This window comes from Lonchura striata, chromosome 1 (genome assembly GCF_046129695.1).
Source record: "Lonchura striata isolate bLonStr1 chromosome 1, bLonStr1.mat, whole genome shotgun sequence".
NCBI classification, from domain to species: domain Eukaryota; kingdom Metazoa; phylum Chordata; class Aves; order Passeriformes; family Estrildidae; genus Lonchura; species Lonchura striata.
This window is the reverse complement of record NC_134603.1, coordinates 9,247,691-9,269,366: the sequence shown is the minus strand read 5'-3', so window position 1 is coordinate 9,269,366 and position 21,676 is coordinate 9,247,691. Positions and strand designations below refer to the sequence as shown.

Below are 21,676 nucleotides of genomic sequence, written 5' to 3'. Positions count from 1 at the left end.
TTCTGCTCTTTTTATGTTTTACGTTGTTGTATGATACAGTTATTGTTGGAATATTTTGCTGTATTTAGTAGTAATCAAACACACTGTTTACTGTGGACCAAAGTTAATGGTCAACCATAAGGTAGAAACCAAGTAGGAACAAGAGATACATAGAGTGCTGAGCCAAAGAGCGCTGCAGAGTTGCATACCTGCCTCAAGAAATATTTAGCAATATTTCATGGTTTTGGTGGATTTTGATGGTCTTACTTGAATTTCCCAATACAGAATGGTATGCAAGACACTAATACAATACTCCTTTCTTATTATGATTTTACTTACTTCTAAGATGTTGAATATAATTGTTCTCAATAGAATATTTATGTAGAACTGCAAAAATTATTTCTATTTTAAATCAAATAGGATTTTCACCTCCTTTCCTACCTACATTTTCCAGCATATTAAATAATTTAGATTTTATCTACTTAATACCTACAGCTTTTATGTAAATGTAGATTTTTACATTTGTTAGACCTCCATGAGTAAGACATCAGCAGCAGTGATACAATTAAATTGACAGTAGTAACAAAGCATTGTTTAACACAAAAATTCTCAATATTCTTGTTTGTTGTTAAGTACTTTTTGTTATCATTATTGTGTATTGAAGTCATAAGTCAGTATTGATGTTACTGGTGGTACAGGACTCTTAATTCATAAGCTGGGCAGAATTCAAGTCCATTGGGGAGAATTTGGAGTTAATGCACAGTTTTAAAATCATAGACCTATCTTAGATAATTGTTTTGATTAAATAAGTGGCAATAATTAAGTTATCGAAGTATAAGCAGAATACATTTTTTGTCCAAGAGACAATAGTATCAGAAAACAGTTGTATTTGAGGGAGAATGTCTACTCCTGTAGAGTCTTGTAATTAAAATTAAGTGAAATTACAGCCAGTGAAATCCTTGTTATGAACCTCCATATGTTCCAATAAGTATGTTTAAAAGCTACAAAGATTATGTAGGTATCTTAAGTACAGAAATACAAGTCTTGATGCTTTTGCAGAGAAATTGTAATCATCAAAATTTTCTGCCAAGATACCCTTTATTGTTTGCATTTTTTACTGTTTTTAACAGTGTTAAAAGATTTTTCTGAGTATGTAAATGGAGATCTTGAATAAGACATTTGTAAGGTATTTAGCTACTCTGAATTCTTCAGGTGTTGCAACTGGAAAGACAGGATCTGCATGTATGCTTGATGCATTATTATTGAGTGTCTAATTGTTAACTCAGTGACTTTTAGAGCTGCTTTGGTGTTGATCTGAGGCTTGACCAATTAGTTAATCTGATAAGATGCCCACTAAAACATTTAAAAACTGATTTGTCAAAAACTTTTAAAAACAAAGGAGTAAGTCTACCCTGATAAGCAGATACCTAGAAACAGATTGGATATACCAATACCAGATATTGGACAAATACCTAAAAACTTTTTTCCTTTGTGCTGAGTTTTGACTTAACTCCAAAGTTCTAGTAGTTCTTAGTGCTAGAAAAAGGACCAAACATTTCTTTTCAGGTTTGTTGCCTTTTTAAAGCAGGCAGTTTGACTTTTAAAATTAATAAAATTGAAGTTATGTGCATTGTTCTGACTATATGGTTTAGTAGTAGAGTAGAAATGTGATCAAAAAACCTCATGTCTCTGCTTCAAGTGACTGTCATTTCAGTGATGCCCAGTAAAAGGAAAGATAAGGGATAAGGAAGGCAGAGCATGTTTTGTATATTATGGTTTATATTGATTTATATGGGTGCCTTTAAAATAGATTTCATTTTTGTTTTTTTTTTTTTTTTTTTAGAGTAATGCACATTTGGGTATTTTGAAACAGTCATTCAGAATGACGATTAACGTGCAAATGAAGTAGCTTTGGTTTTAATATGACTCAATTTTAAAATGCCTTGACTTTTCTGCATGTTTTTAAGTATGGGTGGCAGGTGCATTTCCAGTACTCGAGATCCTTGCATATTTTCTCATGTATTGCAGTGTGATAGTCGTTTTGCTTCTTTGAATTGTACTTACTTTCAACTCCCTTGGTTTTGCTTTATTGCTGATAATTCAGCAAGCTGAAAACAGTGTTATCTTCTTCCTCCATGCTTGTCAGCTTGTCCCTTCAAATGAGTCCCTAGAACTGCATCCTAAATCCCGTTGGGTAAATCTCTCTGCAGGAGTTTGCTGCTGCTGTGCTGCGCTGCGACCTCGCTACAAGCGTCTGGTAGACAACATATTTCCTGAAGATCCAAAAGTGAGTAATGACTGAAAAATTTTAAGGGATTGGTGTTTGAAAATCTGTGATATACCTTGTGCTTTAGCAATTTTTTAAAATTTACTTTTTTCTTTTATCTTTTAATATTTTACCATAAATTCTGCTTTAGCGCTTAATAGCTTTAAGAGAGATTAGTAGAATAGTTTATCTGGAGAGAGATCCATGGAGATCATCTGGTCTAATTCCATTTCCAAAGCAGGGATGCACACTGAAGAATAAAAATTGTATGTTTTGCTCAGAGAAACAGAGGTTTCATTAAACAAGATATTCTGCTGCAGAGGTAGCACTTCATCACTCTTTAGAACCACAAACAATTGCTTTCTTGTGGTTGCATATGTGAACATTTACTGGTTTTCTACAGGATTTTAATTTTTTAACTCTTGACTTACTGACTGTGAGCATTTTTATAGTTCTGGTAGGCTGTTGTGACCCAAAAAGGTTTTTCTGGTATTTTTTACAAATTTTTCCAGATACTCATCTACAATTTTATTTCTTTATTTTACTGTATCAGTCTTGGAGCTATATTAAAGCCTAACTCTCACTCTTTGTGAAAATAAATAACTTCTCTTTACCATGGAGGAATGCATGTGTCTATACATAATCATTTGACAGTTCAGACTGATCAAGAGCTTATGTTCCTGCTGCTCTGTATTTTTAAGTGTGTTACCAAATTTTTATGTCTTTTGTTATTGTAGAAGTAAGCAGCACAGTCAGTATTTACTTAATATTTGGCTTATATGTTTACAAAGTATGTTGGCTTTTTTTTAAATTATGTTGTACTGAGTGCCAGGTATTATGTAAGTGCATAATACTGGCTTTACAGGAAATGTTTTCTGTGAATACAGTATATTGAGTGCATGGAAGAGTATGGTTTTATAGTTTTCTAATATAGTTATTGTTTTCTAATATAGTTTTTGATACAGGTGTAGAAACACCTGGAAATGCTACAGCTGTAGTGTTTTAATTTAAATCTGACTCAGTAGCTCTGAGCTGGCACTTCTTCGTCTCTGCTTTGGTTAGTATTCATTGGGTCACTGGAGGACACAGGCCAGTTCATAATGTTTCCCTTGATTTGCAGACCTTCTCTATACCATCAGAAGATTTGCTTGATAAAATTCATTAATCAATAATGAACGTCTTAGAAGCTTTTATGTAATTTATTTGCAAAATAAATGTTTTTATGAACTTCAAGAAAAAAATACAAAAAGCCTTATCTTGTTTACCTGATAATTACAGGTAAACAGATACAGATGATTATAACCTCATCTGAGCAGATCTGTGTTCATATTGGAACTAATATCTTAATCTTTGATCTTGTTCTGACAATTAGCCCTGAGATGCCTGGGGGTCAGCCTTGTTCAATATCTGACACTGAAGAAGTAAAACATTTAAACTACAATATTAAATATTTAAACTACAATCTTGTTTGTATATTTTATCAAAACTATGCATTGAATATACTTTGTGGGGGGATGGGAAGAGAAAAAAATTACATTGTGCTATTAGGAAAGAAGTGTGTCTTAGAACTGGTCACATATCTCACTACGTACCTTCTCTTAGAATACCCATTTAAAAATATTTTAGTTGTTTCATGTTGCTGAATTTTGCAGCTAAGTTTATGGCAATTTTGCTCAGTAGTTTGGGTTTTTTTTTCAATAGCTTATTTCCATCTATAAGACTCTGATCTTTAAATGTTAACTAGAAAAAAAGAAAAGTACTTGGAAAGCTTTGTATTTCCTATGAACTCTTTAATTTTCAATTTTGTATTTCTCTTTCTAGGATGGTCTTGTTAAAGCCGACATGGAGAAACTGACTTTCTATGCAGTTTCTGCACCAGAGAAGCTGGATCGAATTGGGGCTTACCTGGCAGAAAGACTGACCAGGGATGTGGCCAGACATCGCTATGGGTAAGGAGAGAAGTCATGAAAAATAGATGCTAATGAGTCATGGAATTTCATCATGTTTGTTCTGATCAAGTCTGGAAATCCAGACAGACCCAGTCCCTTTGTGGTCAGTTAACCTTGTCTGATTGCCAACTGCCCATCCAACTGCTCTCACTCCTGCTGCTCAGCTTCATGGAGAAGAAAATAAAATGGAAAGTTCATGCTTTTTCCCCATGGTGGAACTGAGTGACTTAACTTGGGGAGGAATGATTTAATTACTTCCAAATAATGACAAAATAAGATAATGAGAAATTAAAGCAGAGCTTAAGAACATCTTTCCTCTAGCCACCTTTCTTCCCAGGCTCAACTTCACTCCCCAGCCCATTGCCTCCACCCCCACCAAGCAGTGCAGATTAGGACTGGGGACTGTCGTCAGCTTGTACCATCCTGTGTCTCCTGCTCCTTCTTCCTCACACTCGTACCCTGCCCTGGCCTTGGGTCTGTCCTTGTAGGCAATCCTTTAAGAACTGCTCTGGCATGGCTTCTTTCTTCAGGGTGCAGCCCTTCAGGAACAGGCTGCTCCAGTGTGGGTCCCCCATGGGGTCACAGATCCTGCCAGAAAAACTCCTGTGCGGGGCTCCTCTGCTGTGAACAGCCATGGGGCTGCCAGAAGCCTGTTCCAGCAGGGCCTTGCTGTGGGCAGCAGTTTCCTTCAAGGCACATCCACCTGCTCCAGCAGGGGGTCCTCCATGCTCTGCACTGTGGATATCTGCTTACCTGTGGGCACTTCCAGGGTCCTTGAGGGGCTCAGGTTTGGGAAGTGAGGGGTTGGTCTTGGACCTGGCTATGTCTGCCCTGGTTTCTGCTAGAAACCACCCCCACAGCCCCTTGCTGACACAACCTGGCTGTGTAAGCCAAGTACACCCTTGAATGTCAGTCAGGATATAGGAAAACAGCATTATCTTTCTTTTCAGCCCTTTTGGCTAAATCAAATATTTAAGTGAGAAATAGCAAGTCTAAGAAGTATCAGGAATTCTTAAAGAAAAGCAATATCCATCACAGACCACCATTTTTTGGCGTTCATGACATCCAAATCTGTTTCTATAACTTTATAGAAAGGGTAAATAGCCAGCACTTAATTCTATACTTCTCTCCCTCCTACACCACCCCATCTCCTCCTCAAAAAAAGAAAAAAAGAGAGAAAATATGGATGTAGAAAATAGCTCCAAGTGTCATTTTTATGCAGTGGGAAATATGCACCTTCCATTCTTTCTTTTCTGTTTTTTGTGGTAAGATTGTAAGTTACATTAGTTGAGTTCATGATAAATGTAATACATTTTTATGTGTCTGTAATTAATTTTCAGTTATGTTTTAATTGCCATGGAGGCACTGGACCAACTTCTAATGGCCTGCCATTCTCAAAGCATAAAACCATTTGTCGAAAGTTTCCTTCATATGGTGGCCAAGCTTCTGGAATCAGGCGAACCAAAGCTGCAAGTCCTTGGCACTAATTCTGTAAGTAAGCTCAGATGCTGAATCAAATCAGAGTATATCTTTGCTTGGGAAAGTAGTTAGAGAAGTCTTAAAGGGTGTTCAAGTTCTCATCACTTGAAAGATGCTGCATGTAGCAGGGTGTATCCTTTGTGCCTAAAGACAGAGCAGATACCAGCTGGAGGCAGATAAACTGTTTCCCTTCAGTATTCCAAATTCTTTTGATATCTGGACTCATTCTGTCCAAAAATAATCCTGGAAGGAACAGGAAAGCTGTGCTGTGAGTTCATGTTTTGAATCTTTAAGCAGCCCTCCTGGAGCCAGTATGTAGGTAAGACAGTGTTTTGTTGTCTGGCAGCTTGAGCTAAACAGAAAGATTCTTGTTAGCTGAAAAGCTCTGAGTATTGCAACCTCATCCTCTTATCAGTTTAAATATTTCAGATCCAGGCTTGAAGAACATAACTAAAAGTGTTAAAATGAAGATTTAGAGATCTGATTTTCCAATTAGAGTGATGGGTACAATCAAGGGTATAGCTCTGTCATACTTGCCTTCTAACCACTATTTTCCAGCTGGTAGAATTGGTATCTCATAAATTCCAGGATTGTGATGTGGACTGCTTAGAGTTACTGCCTTTACATGAGTACAGAGTACTTGCTTTTCGTGTAAATTGTTGCTGTTGCTAACAGTGGGGGATTTCTTTGTGGAATCAGTAAAGGTGTTGGGCTTTTGGATTTGGTTCCCAGCTGATGAAATTCAATGGAGTTGCAGTTCAGGAAGACAGGAGGAAGACAGTAAACTGATGTTACCCCAGGGCAGAATTTCTTGTTATGGTGAAACAGAGTTTTGCTGTAATGTGGGGCATAAGTGTACCCTTGTTTCCCCACTACGAGGGCAGCATTACTGAGGATAACAAGATCTATATCTCATTGTACATATAAAATTTTATTTATTTATTTAAATATCATTGAGCCAGGCGATCCTGCTTCTTTTGATGTGTTTGTATAATAATACCTGGGCAAGTCCTTTTAGGGAAATTACTTTGGAACTTGTTTCCTAGGCTGCCAAATGGCAAGGTGTGCATCACTTTCCAGTTGTTTACAATCAGTGGTTAGTGCCAGCCTCCACTGTGATGTACAAGGCATATGTCACTTCAAAATGCATATTACTGAACAGGACTCCATTTAGGGTAATCTGTTTGATATTCCTGTTGGTTCCTAAGTGTTTTGTGAGTAAAGGAGATTAATGGACTTCCTTAATTAGGAGATAATTTGTGTTCGTCTTCTATAAAACTCACAAAAAAAAAGGTTTCCCTAAATGAGAGGAGAAACTCTATGAGGAGAGAGAATTTTTATGGCACTTCAACATCATTCCAAGACATTATTTTAGCCTAACTCTGCTAATTTCACTATATGCATTCTAGAGTTAATGAAGACGAAGGATACAAGACTATTTGTATTGACTTGGAAAAAACGAGGGTAACAGCTTGTCTGTTACCAAGGGCACTGCCTTACTGTGTTCTTAAATAAATTTTGTTAGATTAATGAAGAAAGTTTACTATCATAGTCAACCTTTTTTCTCTTTTCCATAAGTAAATAAACAAAACCCAAAAAGTAAGATGAGCTGGTCTGGTGACTGAATAATAACGTCATGTGCTTTTGCTGATGAATCACTTTTGAGTGCAAACTGGTATTGTCTAGAAGAGAAGAATGGGTTGTATATGAAGTAAATGTGTTTAAACTGGTGAAAAGTCAGGCAACCTTTGGAAAATTTTACATAATATTTTTAGGAAACTCAGTTTAAGGCCCCTACAAATTTATAGTCTGCTTACATTTAAAATATATGGAGTATGATTATGGCTCTAAGTAGATTTTGATTCTTTCCTATCCAAAGCTTCATTGAGATAGAAAAGCAGGAATGTCTTTGAAGTAAAATTCAAACCTCTTTACTTGAGCTGTAGGGTTTTTCATCCTCACAGATTTTGCTTCAGCTGCAGAGACTCTTGTGATGGGTTAAAAGGGTTTCAAATGAAGCAAATCTCTGTACAGAACATCTTTGAGTAGTTTAAAGATGTATTTAGAAAGATGTAGTTGGAAAGATATGGAAGCTCCCACAGCTTCCTGATTGTGTTTTGTTGACTTCCAGGTATTTGGTTTTGGATGCAGAACTTACTCTACTTGGTGTGCCCTATATTTTAGGGAAAAAAATGAAATTTTCACTTAGATGTCATCTTAAATTAATTTTGGAATTTAAATTTCATTTAATGTATGATAAAAAGCCAATTTGTTTTTGAAAAGCAAACCTGAAGATGACTAGATAAATAATTGTTTGGGTTTATTTATGCATATTCAAGCCTGATCTTCAGTTTACATATAATTAATTTGTTGCATTTATATATTGCATCTATAAATTATGTTAACTTATTTCCTACAGCAAGTGTTTTTAATTTTTTTTTAATAACATAATTGTAAATCTATTTATATAAGGCAGATACTTAAAAACGGTAAAAATCAATAGTGGATATAATGAATAGGTGTTGGGATTTTTTTTATATAGGCCAAATTTCTAATTGCTAATGTCTGTGAGGTTAAAAATAGCTTTTCTAGCATGGAAGATGTTTCTATAGACCATGTGCTAGGATAGCATATGCTGGTCAGGAAACTGAAAAAATGTGGTGGGAAAAAGTGGTATCTCCTTGGCTTATGCATTAAGGATCTGAAGACTGAGTGCAATAAGCTTTTCCTTAGAAATTTATGACAATACTGTATTTCTCTCTCTAATTTTCTTGTAGAATTTCAGTAACTGAGTATCATGAAAAGCATCTCCATTGCTCATGTACAAAGAATTAAATGTATTGCTTAGGTCTGTAGTGTTTATTACTAGGATAGAATTGACAAGCTTTAAAATCTTCCATGTTGTGGTCAAAATTTTTTTGAATAAAAGATCCAACTTATATCTACTAATCTATATCCAGTTTATGTCTATTTCTAAAGTTTTTAAAGAAGGTTCAGAAAATTTCTTTAGTGGGTGGCTGGTCAAGAGCAATTGGATACATAATTTAGTAAAACTTTCATCTTAATCCATATTTACAAGACTCAGTTAAATACAAAACATTTTAAGCTAATTTGGAATTCTGATGGGGTGAATTATGAATTATTTGTATTTTGTCAGTAAGATATTGGGGTTTCGTGTGCAAAATAGCAGATAATATGTGGAACCCAATATTGCCACATTTTAGTTACCTACCACAAATGCTTCTTTAGTTGATTGGGTGCTTCCTTTTATAAAGGCAGTTTCTTTGTAGGAGCAGTGAAGTAATGATCCCACCAGTGACAGTGTTGAGCTTCCTGTGCATGAGAAGGTTGCTGTTATTGCTGGTTGTCATAATTTGTAATTTAAAGGAAGATAAACAGACTCCCACGTGGAAAAGTGATTAACCGGTGCCTGAGACAAGACTTTCATATTTGTTAGTGTTGGTTTATAAAAGCAGTTTGTTTGGGCAGAATTAAGTGCATATGTATGTAAAAATAGTATAAAATGTTAACACTTTGAAACTAAGCTATGTCAGAGTTAATATTCCCAGCAGAGTACTTGTTTGCCTTGTCTGCAGCTTGCTCATCTGGAAGTAGGCAATGGAAACTTAGCCTTATTGCAGGATGCTTATTTCATTCCATGTACCAATACAGAATTATGTGCTGGTGGTGATTTAATGCACAATGGAACAATTCCTTTTCTAGGAGGCCTCCTTTGTCTTTTTAATAGGGTTTAAATCTCGGGGAGACAGATTAACACACAGCACTCTTTCTCATCCTCTGGGTTATTAAATTATGTTAGAAATTATGTGTCTGCATCTGCTAGAATTTAAGTCTTTTAGGGTCACTCACAAATTAAGTTTCTTCCTCCACCCATACTTGTGCTCTCTGGTTTTGCAGTTCCATGGCTACACTACTGTGGCCCTGTAAGCCAACATTCCATTGCTGATTTTGTTACACAGCTGTAACAAAATGTGATGAGCAAAAGAATTTTTATCCAAGGGGCTCAAACTAAAATTGAATGTGAAATTATCCATCCTATTCTAATAAAACTGAAAGTGTCAGGTGACCCCAGGTATTACTAAATAGCTAAATTACCAGTTTTCATTGCTGAGAACCTTGTGATTTTTTTCAAACAGTCTTTTAAAGTTAATGTATCCAGTGTCAAGTTAATGTATCCAGTGTTTGAAGCTTTTCTCTTTAGGAAAATTGAAGCGCTGTCCTTCTGGCATTTGTTTGCTGTAGTGCATACAGAACATTCACACTTCTCATTAAGGTTGTACTGTGTGGTTTGTAAAAGTTTGACGTTTATAGGAGATCATGACTTCCCATGTGACAGTTTCGTAATAATGAAATACAGTACTTTGGCCTATGAAAGGTGCTAACTGCCAGTATCAGCACTCTGTGTTTGAAACAAGAGAAAAATGCAGGCTGCAGAAGACAGACTGGGGAGCTCAGATATGAAAAAAAAAAATTCTCAGGTTGAGCCTAGTGTTCTTACAGGGAGATATTTCAAGTAACATAATTCAAACTCAAATATGATGCATGGTGATTATTATTGAATAAAACTGACCTTCTTTAAAGTCATCCAGGGACCATTAAAAGTTAGAGTTTTTCTCCTAATATACTTGCTACCTAATAGTGATAAAACAACATAAATGCTTAGAAGAAATTTTGTCCTTGATAATTTGTAGGATTTATTTACAGGGCTTGCACAATCTCTCTTTCGCTGGTAATATGGTCCAAATGTCTCTACTCAGTCTGGAACAAACAGCTTCTGAATATATAATACATTTCTTTACTTTGTGATAGATTTATATGTTTTTACACTGATTGAATTTTATTGGTTTCAAAATAAATGGAAATAAGGTACTACCAATGTATTCTGTATTGTGAAATATAGAAGATGCTTGTATTGGTAAAAAACTTCAGTAAGTTACCATTGGATACTTGAAAGAATTTACGGTGACTGAATGACATGTTTAAATCTATAAAAGCTTTGTAAATAATTCTTAGGCAAGTGCTTGGACTTTCATAAGAGTTTTATCCTTTTTTAGGTTGAATAATTGTTATATTTAAAGTTTGTTTGAAAATACGTGCTTAGGAGTAAAATATCCTTTAACAACAATAACAACACCACCACTGCAAAGTACAGACTGATGTCTACTGTAAAAACTTAAAATTTCTGTGATGGAACGGTATTTTACACTTTACTGGATGACAATGCACAGCTCAAAACTGTTACCACAGACAGCTTTCCTGTGGCCTAAATGCTCAGTCATATGAATGCTAATCCTGGATTATGCTTCAGAAATGCTGTATGTTCAATGGGTGAAATTGTTTTGTTATAAACAAGAAGACATTAAAAAACCTTTGCCCTTTCTGGATCTCTTACTGTGCATGCTGTTTTGAAAGGTGTGATTTTCATGTGTTTGTGTCCCTGCTGCAAAGCTGCATCCTGATACAGGAGAACTACTGAGAATGAGGGAGGCCCTGGCACTTCCTTGACCTAAATTCATCATTTGTTCTTACAAAGCAGTTTCTTGGTACAATAAATTTCTCTGCTAGCAAAACAGTTTACTAGAGTGTATTAAGCGTTCCTGTTGGGAGATCCTGTCAATCAAATAATTAGTACTTCAGATAATAATAATATTAAAGGCTGATACTAAATGCAACATGAATTACCAACATTATTAATTACCAATTAATGTTCTCACTCTCACAACCACTCCCACAGTGCTCTGTCTTCTTCAGACATTGTTTCCATTCATTTTCATGCTTTTATGGAGGTTTTCTGGGTAAGCATTTGTAGACTTGAGTACTCAAATGTCTGAAAAATATTAAGATAATATTGTTTGAGTGTTTATTAAATCCTTAGTCTTCATGCCTTATTGAGATGTAAGGACTAATGCAATTCTTGTCTGAAAAAAAAATCTATTTCTGTTTTGCTACTAACAGTTCCATGAAACAAACTAGGGAGCCACAGTATATATGAAGCATTTGCCAGGGTCTCTTGGGAAGGAAATGATCATTTTTATAACTTACTCTGTTGGGGAAAACATATGGGTGCTGTTTGTAGATTGTCTTTCAGTCTGTGGCAGTGAAACATACAGAATTAGATTTTGACTTCTGTGACTTTTTTACTACCTGACGTACAGGATATTCCTAACAGGACTTGTAAAATGGACTTGTACTGTACAGTTTTGCTCCATTCTCAGTAACAGCTGAGAATGTAGTTTTATGAACTACTGTATGTTCCTGTAGCTTTGAGAGGGTGAACTGATAGTGGAGCTGAAAGGGATAAGTGTTCTAGATAAAACAGAAAAAAACACTAAACAAAAGAGTAGGAAAAAAAATTGTAGGTTTTTTTTTTTCTGAAATTCACAGCTTTCACTTCCAGCTTGAAAACCTCAAACCCTCCACAAATCAGTGTGCTGTAGATTATGCTCAATTGCTTTGGGCTTGTCTGATGTCTGTGGGTAATGTGCTGATGAAAGCAGGTTTTACATCATGAAAAATACAAAGGAAATGCCTCAGCCTGTGCTTAGGAATTGATAAAAATGGTGTGAGTAAAAGCAGAGGGATCTTAATAGAACATCACTCCGCTTCAGGGCAGAACCAGCACGGTGTTTGACCTTTCCTGACAATGTTTTCTTTTGTTTTTTATTTCCCTCTGTAGTCTGTTCTTAGAACTGTCGCTGATGGAGGATCCAAAAGGTCTTTAGGCAGTCTGCTTGCTTTAGAAAGGAGGAGTTTTAATGGCTGACTTAGACTTTGCTTGAATATAAGTCTATTATTGCTGTGCTTATTACCATTGGACAAAGAAAACAATTTATTATGTTTTTATAGCTGTCTTCTGTACCTTTTAAGACTGATACCTTTTAGGCAGCTGTAGTCTAGGTAATTTAGTGTATTTCATTCTTCTTTTACAGATGTTTATCTAAAGCTTTGTCCATCTCTTGAATAGTTGGAGAGCTGTATCAGTTATTCACCATTTTAGGCTGTGATGTTTCAAGTGGATGCACCACTTCATTTAAGGGCTTATTTGGCCCAGTTAGATGGAAAAAGTTTCTTCATAGGTGCCATGAGTAATGCAGATGTATCTTAGTATATTATTCTCTTTTCCATGCCATTATATTGGCATTGACTAAATTTCTTTTCTTCATTCAGCTGTTGTGGCTAAAATGTTGGTTTGCATTAACCATTCCCAAATTGCTTCCTTGGTTTTTCAGATCCTATTTCCAATTGCTCAAAAACTAGACATCAAATCAAATGTGCCTGCAACTCTGGCCAGCTTACTGTTCTTTGCAAATTCAATGAGTCCAGTCTGCTCATCTAAGTCTCTAGTGAAGCTCAAACCATATTTTTGTACTGTGATGATTTACAAGTGTTCCTTATTTTTGCCAAACTCTTGTACATCTCTGTGTCATGGTTTGACACTGGCACAATGCCAGTGCCCCCATGAAAATGTGATCCCTACCTTGAATGCTGTGAAGTGGAATCTAGAATAGAGCAAAGCAGGCCCAAGCTTAATAACAGGAAAAAAAACTTTATTAAACTACCACTACAAAAGAAAAGAGAAAACTAAAGAAGGGAAAAAAACCACACAAAGATCAAAATGAAAACCTTGCAAACCATTCCTCCCCCCCACCACCCAACTCCAACAAACCACAGTGAGACACAATCTGGACCCCAATCAGGTTTCCACCCTCCAAACAATCGACACTCAGTCCATCGAGGGAACAGAGTCTCTCCTGTGCCACAGACCCCCCCCCAAGAAACACAGCTCCACATCCTGTGTTTCCATGTCACACATGGCACCGCCCGGAGAAAAAGTTTGCCATGGTGACCTTTCTCCTTTCCATGCACAGTGCTCTCACCACCAATGCATGGATGGTCAGACTGCCTTTAGGATTTTTCCTTTCAAGGATGCCCTGCCAAGAGGGGAGAAAACAACAGTTCAGTTTTTCATTGTTTGGGAACACAGTCCCCCCCATTTTCCCCTGGGGCCGAGGGCTCAAGAACAGAGATCTTCTTCTCTTCTCTTTCCTTTCCAGGGCAAGGGGGCACCACCACAAACCCCCTAACCTTTTCTCTGCTCACTCCACTTTTGTCTTTTTTCCCAGCTGAAGCAGGTCTCTTGACTCACTGGCATCCTCCCAAAACACAGTCCCTCTTGAAGGAGAAGATTGGTTCAGGTTGTGGCTAACATGGAAAAGTCCAGCCAAAAGCCACTCCTTGTCCCCCTCCCATCCAGAATTCCTCCTTCCAACATCCCATCCCAGGGTCCAAGGTGTCCCTCTTCTTCTCTTTCAAACCGAGGAGGGGAAAGGAAAATTCACAAAGCTTTCATTTCTCAAGGAAGGGTTAAAAGTCCGAACTCCCAGGATGGCTCGATGCCCGGACATCCAGCAACTCCCACACAACTGGGCACTTTGCAGCAGCTCCCCCCGCTCCTCCTTCCTTGCAGCTTTCTCTCTCCCTCTCGGGAGAGGAACTCTGAGGGGGGGAAATGGAGACATCCCAGATTTCTTCCACCCTTCCATCTGCAGGGGCCAGCCCGGTTCCAGTCCTTTCACCACCCTTGGGGCTTTCGGCCTACCTTTCTCAGGCCATGGGGCTTCCCCTCCCCACCCAGCTCGTGGCTGGGCAGGGGAGGTTTGCACTGCACGCTGACTGGAACTAAAGAGAGCGAGTTCCCCTGGGAATTCTGCTTTCAACCCCTCTGTGTTCTCAGAGGCGTGTCTACTTTCACTTGGTCAATATCTAAATTGACCTCTTCCTTCCGGGAAAAATTATCTTTCCGTGTCAAACCACGACACTCTGTTACGGGAAGTGTTCTTTTGACAGTGTTTTTCTAGCTTTCCTTTAAGAATTTTGTGTATTTTTTGTCAGAAGTATCACTGAAGTTTTGACAGATGCTGCTTCATCTGGATTCACAAAAGTTATTTACTTGTAGGAATAAGACAGATTGCTGCGATTTGTTCTTGACAAATCCATGTTGACTGTTACTTACCTCTTTGAGACATTTTAGATGTTGGCAAATTGACATTTTTTTAGTGTTTTTCTGTGAATGGACTAGAGTTGACTGTATTATAATTGCCCGACTCCTCCTTTTTCCTTTTTGTCAAGATAGAATTGACAGAATGCCTCCAAGTTCATTTCCATTGAATTTGGTACCTCAGAATGTTGCTAGGTAACCTGGTAGTGACAGGATTGTGTTTGATTGCTTGGGCTGCTCTCTACAACTGCCTGAGAGAGCATGTAGCAGGATAGGTGTCTGTGACATTCACATTCTCTGTACAGAGAGACACAATTCTGTCTCTCAGGAGAAGCACAGAGAAAAGAAGAGAAAACAATTTTATCTCTGCTTCTTTTTTTCCCCATGTGGAATTTGGTATGGAGATTGTTTACCTGAAGTGATTGCTTGATTGGATTCTGGTGAAGGTTGTTTGGGTTCAATGACCAATCGGATCCAGCTGTATCTCAGACTCTCAGCAGAGAGTCACAAGTTTGTAGTTAGGTAAGTTAGAAGTAAGTACGTAGAATAGGATAGTATCTCTTTAAATAGTATTTTAATGTAATTGTATAGTTTTAATAAAGCCAGCCTTCAGATCTACAGCCAGACATCATAATTTCTTGCCATCGGGGGTTGCCTGGTTTCCGGTAGGTGTCAGGCTTTCCTCTCAAGCTGAAAGAGTAAGGACAACAGGAAATGGCTTCAAGTTCTGTGAAGGGAGGTTTAGACTGAATATTAGGGAAAATTTCTTGTCTGAAGGAGTTATCACCATTGAAACAGGCTGCCTGGGCAAGTGGCTGAGTCACCATCTCTGGAGTTATGTAAAACAAGGTTTAGTGGTGGACTTGACAGTGTTAGGGAAATGGTTGGACCTGATGATCCTAAGGGTCTTTCCCAATCTAAGTGATTCTGTCAGTTGACAACTCCTGTTCAAATGTTAGATTGTTAGATGTTTCCATAGTGCATGCTATGTTGCATTTCATACAGTTTCACACTTCCATAGCTATCTAAATGAAGTTCTTGTGGGAAGACTCTAAAAAGGAAACCCTCCTATTGAGATTTTAATTCGCTGTAGTTCTAAAGTGTTATCAAAATTGGGTTCTTAATGCAGTTACTTCATGTTACTTGTTAAATTAAGCTTAAATTAAGCTTTACTCATTATTCTATTTTAGAAAATTGATATTAACAGTTGTTTTAAATGTATTTCATTTTTCCAGTTTGTCAAATTTGCCAATATTGAAGAAGACACACCTTCATATCACAGACGCTATGACTTCTTTGTGTCCCGGTTCAGTGCCATGTGTCATTCCTGTGACCCCGATCCAGAAATACAAAATGAGTAAGTGTCATTCTACAGGAATTACTGAAAACTGTTGACACATTAATACTGTCTGTAATACAGCTTTTATTAGGGTGTTTATTGGACTAATTCACTCCATATGAAGAAAATGACAGTCTGACTTTTTGAGTAGCACTGAATATTGCAAATCTTAGGTAGCTAGAACTCCTAGGATATTTAGGTGTAATTTTGCCTTAATAATGCGTGTTAGATTTTGTGGATTTTCTCCAGAAAGGTACCACTTATTATTGTAAATGCACGAGTTCATAACTTTCTTGAGATATTAACGAGGCTACCTATATGAAAAGCAGAAGCATATATTAAGTCTGTTCTTTGAGAATTACTCATTAAAACTGTGATTTCTGAAATGTCTGAAATATGCTTGTGTGTGTCAAACTCAAGAGCCTCCATGAATGGGAATTCTATTTTTCCCATTCTTATGTAAGTGCCACAGTTTGTTTTCCTGCCACTCCCCCTGAATGATGTGTCCTTCCCAGCAGCAGTTTTTCCTCCTTGTTTGTACATCCCTCTTCTCTCCTACTTTGTGTGTAATCCTATTGAAACTATCTCAGAAGATCTTGAATGAAATCGTGTTCATCTTGAATGCACAAAACCTCATTCAGAAATAGCTAAGATATAAGCAGCTATTGATTTAGGTATTTACAAATTAAAATCCAAACAAAAATAATTACTTGGTTATTACTGGAGAACTTGGTTACCTCTGTAGTTCATCTTAGAAATGTTTTAATTCAGCGAATTTGACTGAGTAAGGGCTTGTTAAGTGTTGTCCATACTTGAATCAATATTTAAAACATGAGGGGTGGATTTTAAGAGAAATAATTAAAAATTTTAATGAGGCTTGTACTTCATTTGATAGATGTACTAGCTTCTACTTGTTTTCAGTAAGTAAATTCTCTTCCTACCCTTTATTATAATGGACAGTTTGCTATTATCAGTTCAAAAAATAGTATTTTGTTATTCATGTCATTGAACAGATTCTCCTGCAAGCTATTTTTGTTTAATAAAATGATTGCAATAGCTAGTGGCTAGACCAAGTCCTTTTTTTGAACTGATGTAATTTTTTATTTTTATTTTTTCATTGTTGTTGGTTAGTTCCCAGTTGATTTCAGTCAAATGGTTTTAAAATAAAGTGGTGGTTCCTTTTGTCCATTAGACTGAAGTAGACAGAATTATCCTTTGCTTTCCATCTTGTGTATCTTTCAGAAATCTTTGAAGATCTTTTCTGACTAATCCATAGCCTTAATTACAACTTCTAATGGCGCAATCACATGGCTGTGCTAGATACTACTTCTGTTGTGTTGTGGTAGTTTCTCATTTTTATTCAGCTCTGGAAGAGGCTGATATTGTGTGAAGTTTTAATTGATGGGTGGTAGATTGGGTAGAGTTGGTGGGTTTTATCCAGGGGACTTTTGTCAGACATGATGTACAAAATTTGAGTCTTCATTGAGTAGTGTCAGCTTTATTCTTACAGTCCATCTTCTGTTCAGTTGTTTGTTTTGTCAGCTTCCTTACTGGCTTTAAAGGTGTTCAAAGAAAGCACAGGCAATCTTAATGGTTGGCCAGTTTTCCCAGTTGCTGGTTGTGAGAGCCTACTGGAATTCCACAGTACTTAATTTCTGCTGCCCAGAGCCCTGCTGGGAGATGCTGTATTGCTCAGCTTCAGTAACTCCTCCTTTCCTTCCTCAGGATCCGAATCGCTGGAATCAGGGGCATTCAGGGAGTGGTTCGAAAAGCAGTTAACGATGAGCTTCGAGCAACTATATGGGAACCTCAGCACATGGACAAGATAGTGCCATCACTGCTCTTCAATATGCAGAAAATAGAAGATATTGACAGGTAATTATATTCCTTGTCACTGGTGTGGTTTTTTTAAGCAATCTCTAGGCTAAGTTTTTATGATGGATATCCTTTTTCTTTTCAGTGGAAGCAGCAACTCACCTTTACCAGCTGGGGCTCCTTGAAATTGATAGTATAGATTTGCATAATGGTTCTTAATGTTTCCTAACATCTTTTCAACCACATTTATTCACTTGTTCAAGATTCTGTTGGCCTAAAAGTTATTCTAGAAATTATATATTCATATTTTGACTTGATAAAAATCGTAAACTCTGTGTTTTAGTGGATCAGATGCAGAGATGAGTAAGCAAAGGCTTTTAGGTGACTGAAATGATTTTGCTACTTAGATTTCTTAGAAATTGAGGTTTTAATTCCTTTAGCCATTAGTAAGAACTGCTTGTCCTGGCTAAAAAAGTACTTAGAGTAAGGAATGAAAGTTTTATTTATAGGTAGATCACATTCTCTTTTTTGCTTTTGGTGACTCCTAGGCATATTACTTGCCACATTTGCAAAGTGACAATTAAGGCTGAGGAGATGCCAGTGACCTTACAACTGAAAAGTCCCTTTTTTTTCGTCCCTGTTTAAACACTGTGTAGGTGTAAAAACTGTTTATTGGTAGCACTGGGAAATTTCCATAAAACAAACTTCAGTGCAAGCAAATGAAATATTAATTCCATGTCCAATTCTGGCTGCTTCAAAACTTGCCTTCTAAGAGGCTCAGCAGCCTTCCTATAACAAGAAGCTTTTCATGCTTTCACTCAGCTTCCTAGATCTGTCAGTTTCTCTTTTTTTTATTTAAGTTTTGACATTTATTTTTCAATTCCTTGACTTTATTTTTGTGTTATTTCTGACTGCCAGTACCTGTCTCATCTCTAAAACAAATTTTCAGACCAAATAGCTAAAATCAATAGTTCCCCTGTCTGCTCATGCCTTATCTATTTACTGTATCTAACTGAGGGCCCACACAATATTTATAGAAATATCCATTTGAATTTTACGTCTTAAGAGTGAGCTGAGTAAGAGAGAAAGGTTTCTGAAGCTGCTGTTTGAACAAGGAGAGCGTGGTTTGCCTTTGCTTAGTCTTACAGGGCTTCTAACTGCAGGTGGGCCCTTTCCTTTGGTACTCTTTACAGTGCCCTTGAGCATACACTTTCCTTTAGGTGAATTAACTACTGGTGGAAAACTGACTGAAGTAGGATTTGGATTAGCCACTTAAAGTGGATCAGTTTATATGTACTGCAGGAATGATTTTTATCATCTGTGGAGCAACGCAATAATAGTGGTAGAAAAACAAATCTGTCAAAAAGCAACTTAAATTTCTGAACTGTTGTTCTTTAAACTTGCCTTATAATGCACATTGAACATGGAAAAAAAAAAGACTAATGATTTTCCAAATTGTAAGAAGGGGCCTTTTATGATGTGCATATGACAGCAAAGCTGAAAACAGTGTTCTTAAATTGTTACCTGCTGGTCTTAATGATGTTACAGATAATTTCTCATTGTATTTTATGTGTGACTTCATATTTGTGGAGCACAGGGACATCTTGAAGTGTAGGAGTAGGAAGCATATTGTTCTGGCAGACGGAGACAAAGCATGGTTTGAGAAAGAGCAGAAATTCCAAAAAATATCCCAAACTTAAATTCATAGAAGAAAAATTGTTTTTGGTTAAAGCTGAGATAAATGTAGGTACTTACCTTGGAAGTCAATGTAATTTTAGCTCGTGGAACTTCACAGCTTAATTCAAGATTCTTTTGAGTACATACAAGATGAGACACTTTCTGGAGTCAATAATTTACTATTTAAATGACATTTTAAAAATATAATTGTATTTGTGGATGTCATTATTTGTTCATGTATCTGAGTGCACATTCTAGTTATGTGCCTATCAGACATTATGTATTTATCTATTTATGTGCATCTCCAAAGTAGGGAAGGGATGTATGAAATTAGTAATTCCCTTACTTTGTGACATATTCTTCATAACTGTGGAGCTAAACCTACCAGCCTTATTTCTGGCAGAGGGACACTAGCATTTAATGTAAACTTGACTTCAGATCCTTCTGATACATCTGTAATGTTCATATAATAATGTTTTGTTTCAGAGGAAAGTTACAGGGTGTGTGAACCATAGTCAAACATTCCTGTTCCTACTCCGCTCAGAAATGGTGGTTAAGTTGTACTTATGTGTGTTGTCGTATCTTTGGCCAGTCCTGGCTATGTGACATTTAAGAAGTCTCATGCTTAAGTTGCTGAGTTGTTGTGAGCTAGTTTAAGTCTGTGATTAGGTATTTGCTATGGAAACTGCTGTACTTCAACACATCCTTCTTCCAGTTCCTTGTTGCTACTTCTGATAGAGATTACCTACAAAAAAGCCAGTAGAGCAGCTAAAGGGAGTTGTCCTTGCCCATTTCATTGTAAAGCACATTTTCAGCCCTTTTGTGGTAGTACAAAAGGTTTGGTTGCAGAGGAATACTACTGTTTTTTTCTTAACTGTTGCAGTTGGATTTCTCAGAGGTTTTCTGATATTTCTGTAAAAACCAAGTCAGTGAAACAAAATGAGTGTAAGATACTCATTTGAATATAGAAACTTAAGAGGCTGTACAATGCTTTCCTATAAAACTAAAGAGAGTATTCAATATTCATTGTCTATGATCTGCAATCCCAAGGAATGCTTACTGAGAAATACCTTGAGGTAGGTGCTGTTAAAGTTCAAATAAAATGTTACTCCCACTGATGACACAGGATAATTTTAGACATTTTGATGCAAAGAGTCACATTTTATAATAGGAAGATTAATTTAAAAATAGACTCCCAGGCAGTGCTGAAAAGTCACCTTCTGTAGGTTTGCATATACAAGCACTTAAAACATAATTTATTTTACTTCATTTTAACTGGAATTCTTTCAGACAGGCTAGGCTCTGAGTGCTGTGCTTTCTGCTTTCGTCCTTCCTCCCCACACACTCACCTTTGCAATGCTTTTGTATTTTAGGGAATCTGTGTCAAAACAGCAGTTTTCCAGTTCCAGCAGGACTGGAAATGACAGTCCTACACTGTCTCTTGTACCTTCTCAGGGCTGAGAAGGGTGCCCGTCTCCCTAGATCAGAGTCCAGGCAGTACAGGGGAAGGTAAAAAAGGGAGGATGGGTGGCACAGAGTTGATAAAGCTGGAGTTTTGTGGTACTCGTGGATTACATACAAATTGTATACCTTTTAAAATTCTAATCATGCTGCGCTTCTAAAACTATTTTTCCTTATCTAACAGAATTCCTGAGGCTCTTCTGTTACTAAAATCTGACAAGCTAGCATTGTTGTAGTAACTTCTGAAACACTGATGTTTCCAGAGGCAACAGGATTTTCATATGGCCAATTTTAGATTACAGTAATATTGGAACACTAGAAAATCTTTTGCTATCAAAAGTAATATTACAACTATGATGTTAACATGTTTATTTGACTACTGATATTTCAATTTGCAACTTTCTATAATGCTCTAAAGCTTTTATGATGCTTAAGCAAACTGAATGCTCTTAGTTGACACTTTCAAATGTATTTAACACACAAGCTTGCACTGCAGAACTGAAATTATACTTAAGGGTTTAGTGTACTGGTTTCTGCAGTCCAAAATGAAAGATGCATAATGTTATTGTAAGTGAATGAATCCTCACTTAAGTTCCTATAATGTATTTTGTGAGAGGAAAAAAAAGATTTCCACTTGCAGGTCCAGTGACTCTTGGTAAATAATGGAAGTACCTCAAGGGGAGCTGTTTGCT

At 36.9% G+C, this 21,676-nt stretch overlaps 1 protein-coding gene across 5 annotated transcripts in view; it reads left to right on the top strand.

The window, feature by feature from the left end:
• Window positions 1-21,676, top strand: part of EFR3A (EFR3 homolog A) — a 77,959-nt gene that overhangs the window by 20,496 nt on the left and 35,787 nt on the right. For 4 of the 5 annotated variants that reach the window (XM_021542365.3, XM_021542362.3, XM_021542363.3 and 1 more), the window contains 5 exons: window positions 2,190-2,266; window positions 4,067-4,194; window positions 5,535-5,685; window positions 15,928-16,049; window positions 17,757-17,906. In XM_021542365.3, the coding sequence (XP_021398040.1) occupies window positions 2,190-2,266; window positions 4,067-4,194; window positions 5,535-5,685; window positions 15,928-16,049; window positions 17,757-17,906 (628 nt within the window). Of the gene's footprint in view, window positions 1-2,125; window positions 2,267-4,066; window positions 4,195-5,534; window positions 5,686-15,927; window positions 16,050-17,756; window positions 17,907-21,676 lie in introns of those variants that run through there. The other variant, XM_077782008.1, reaches the window with a different exon arrangement.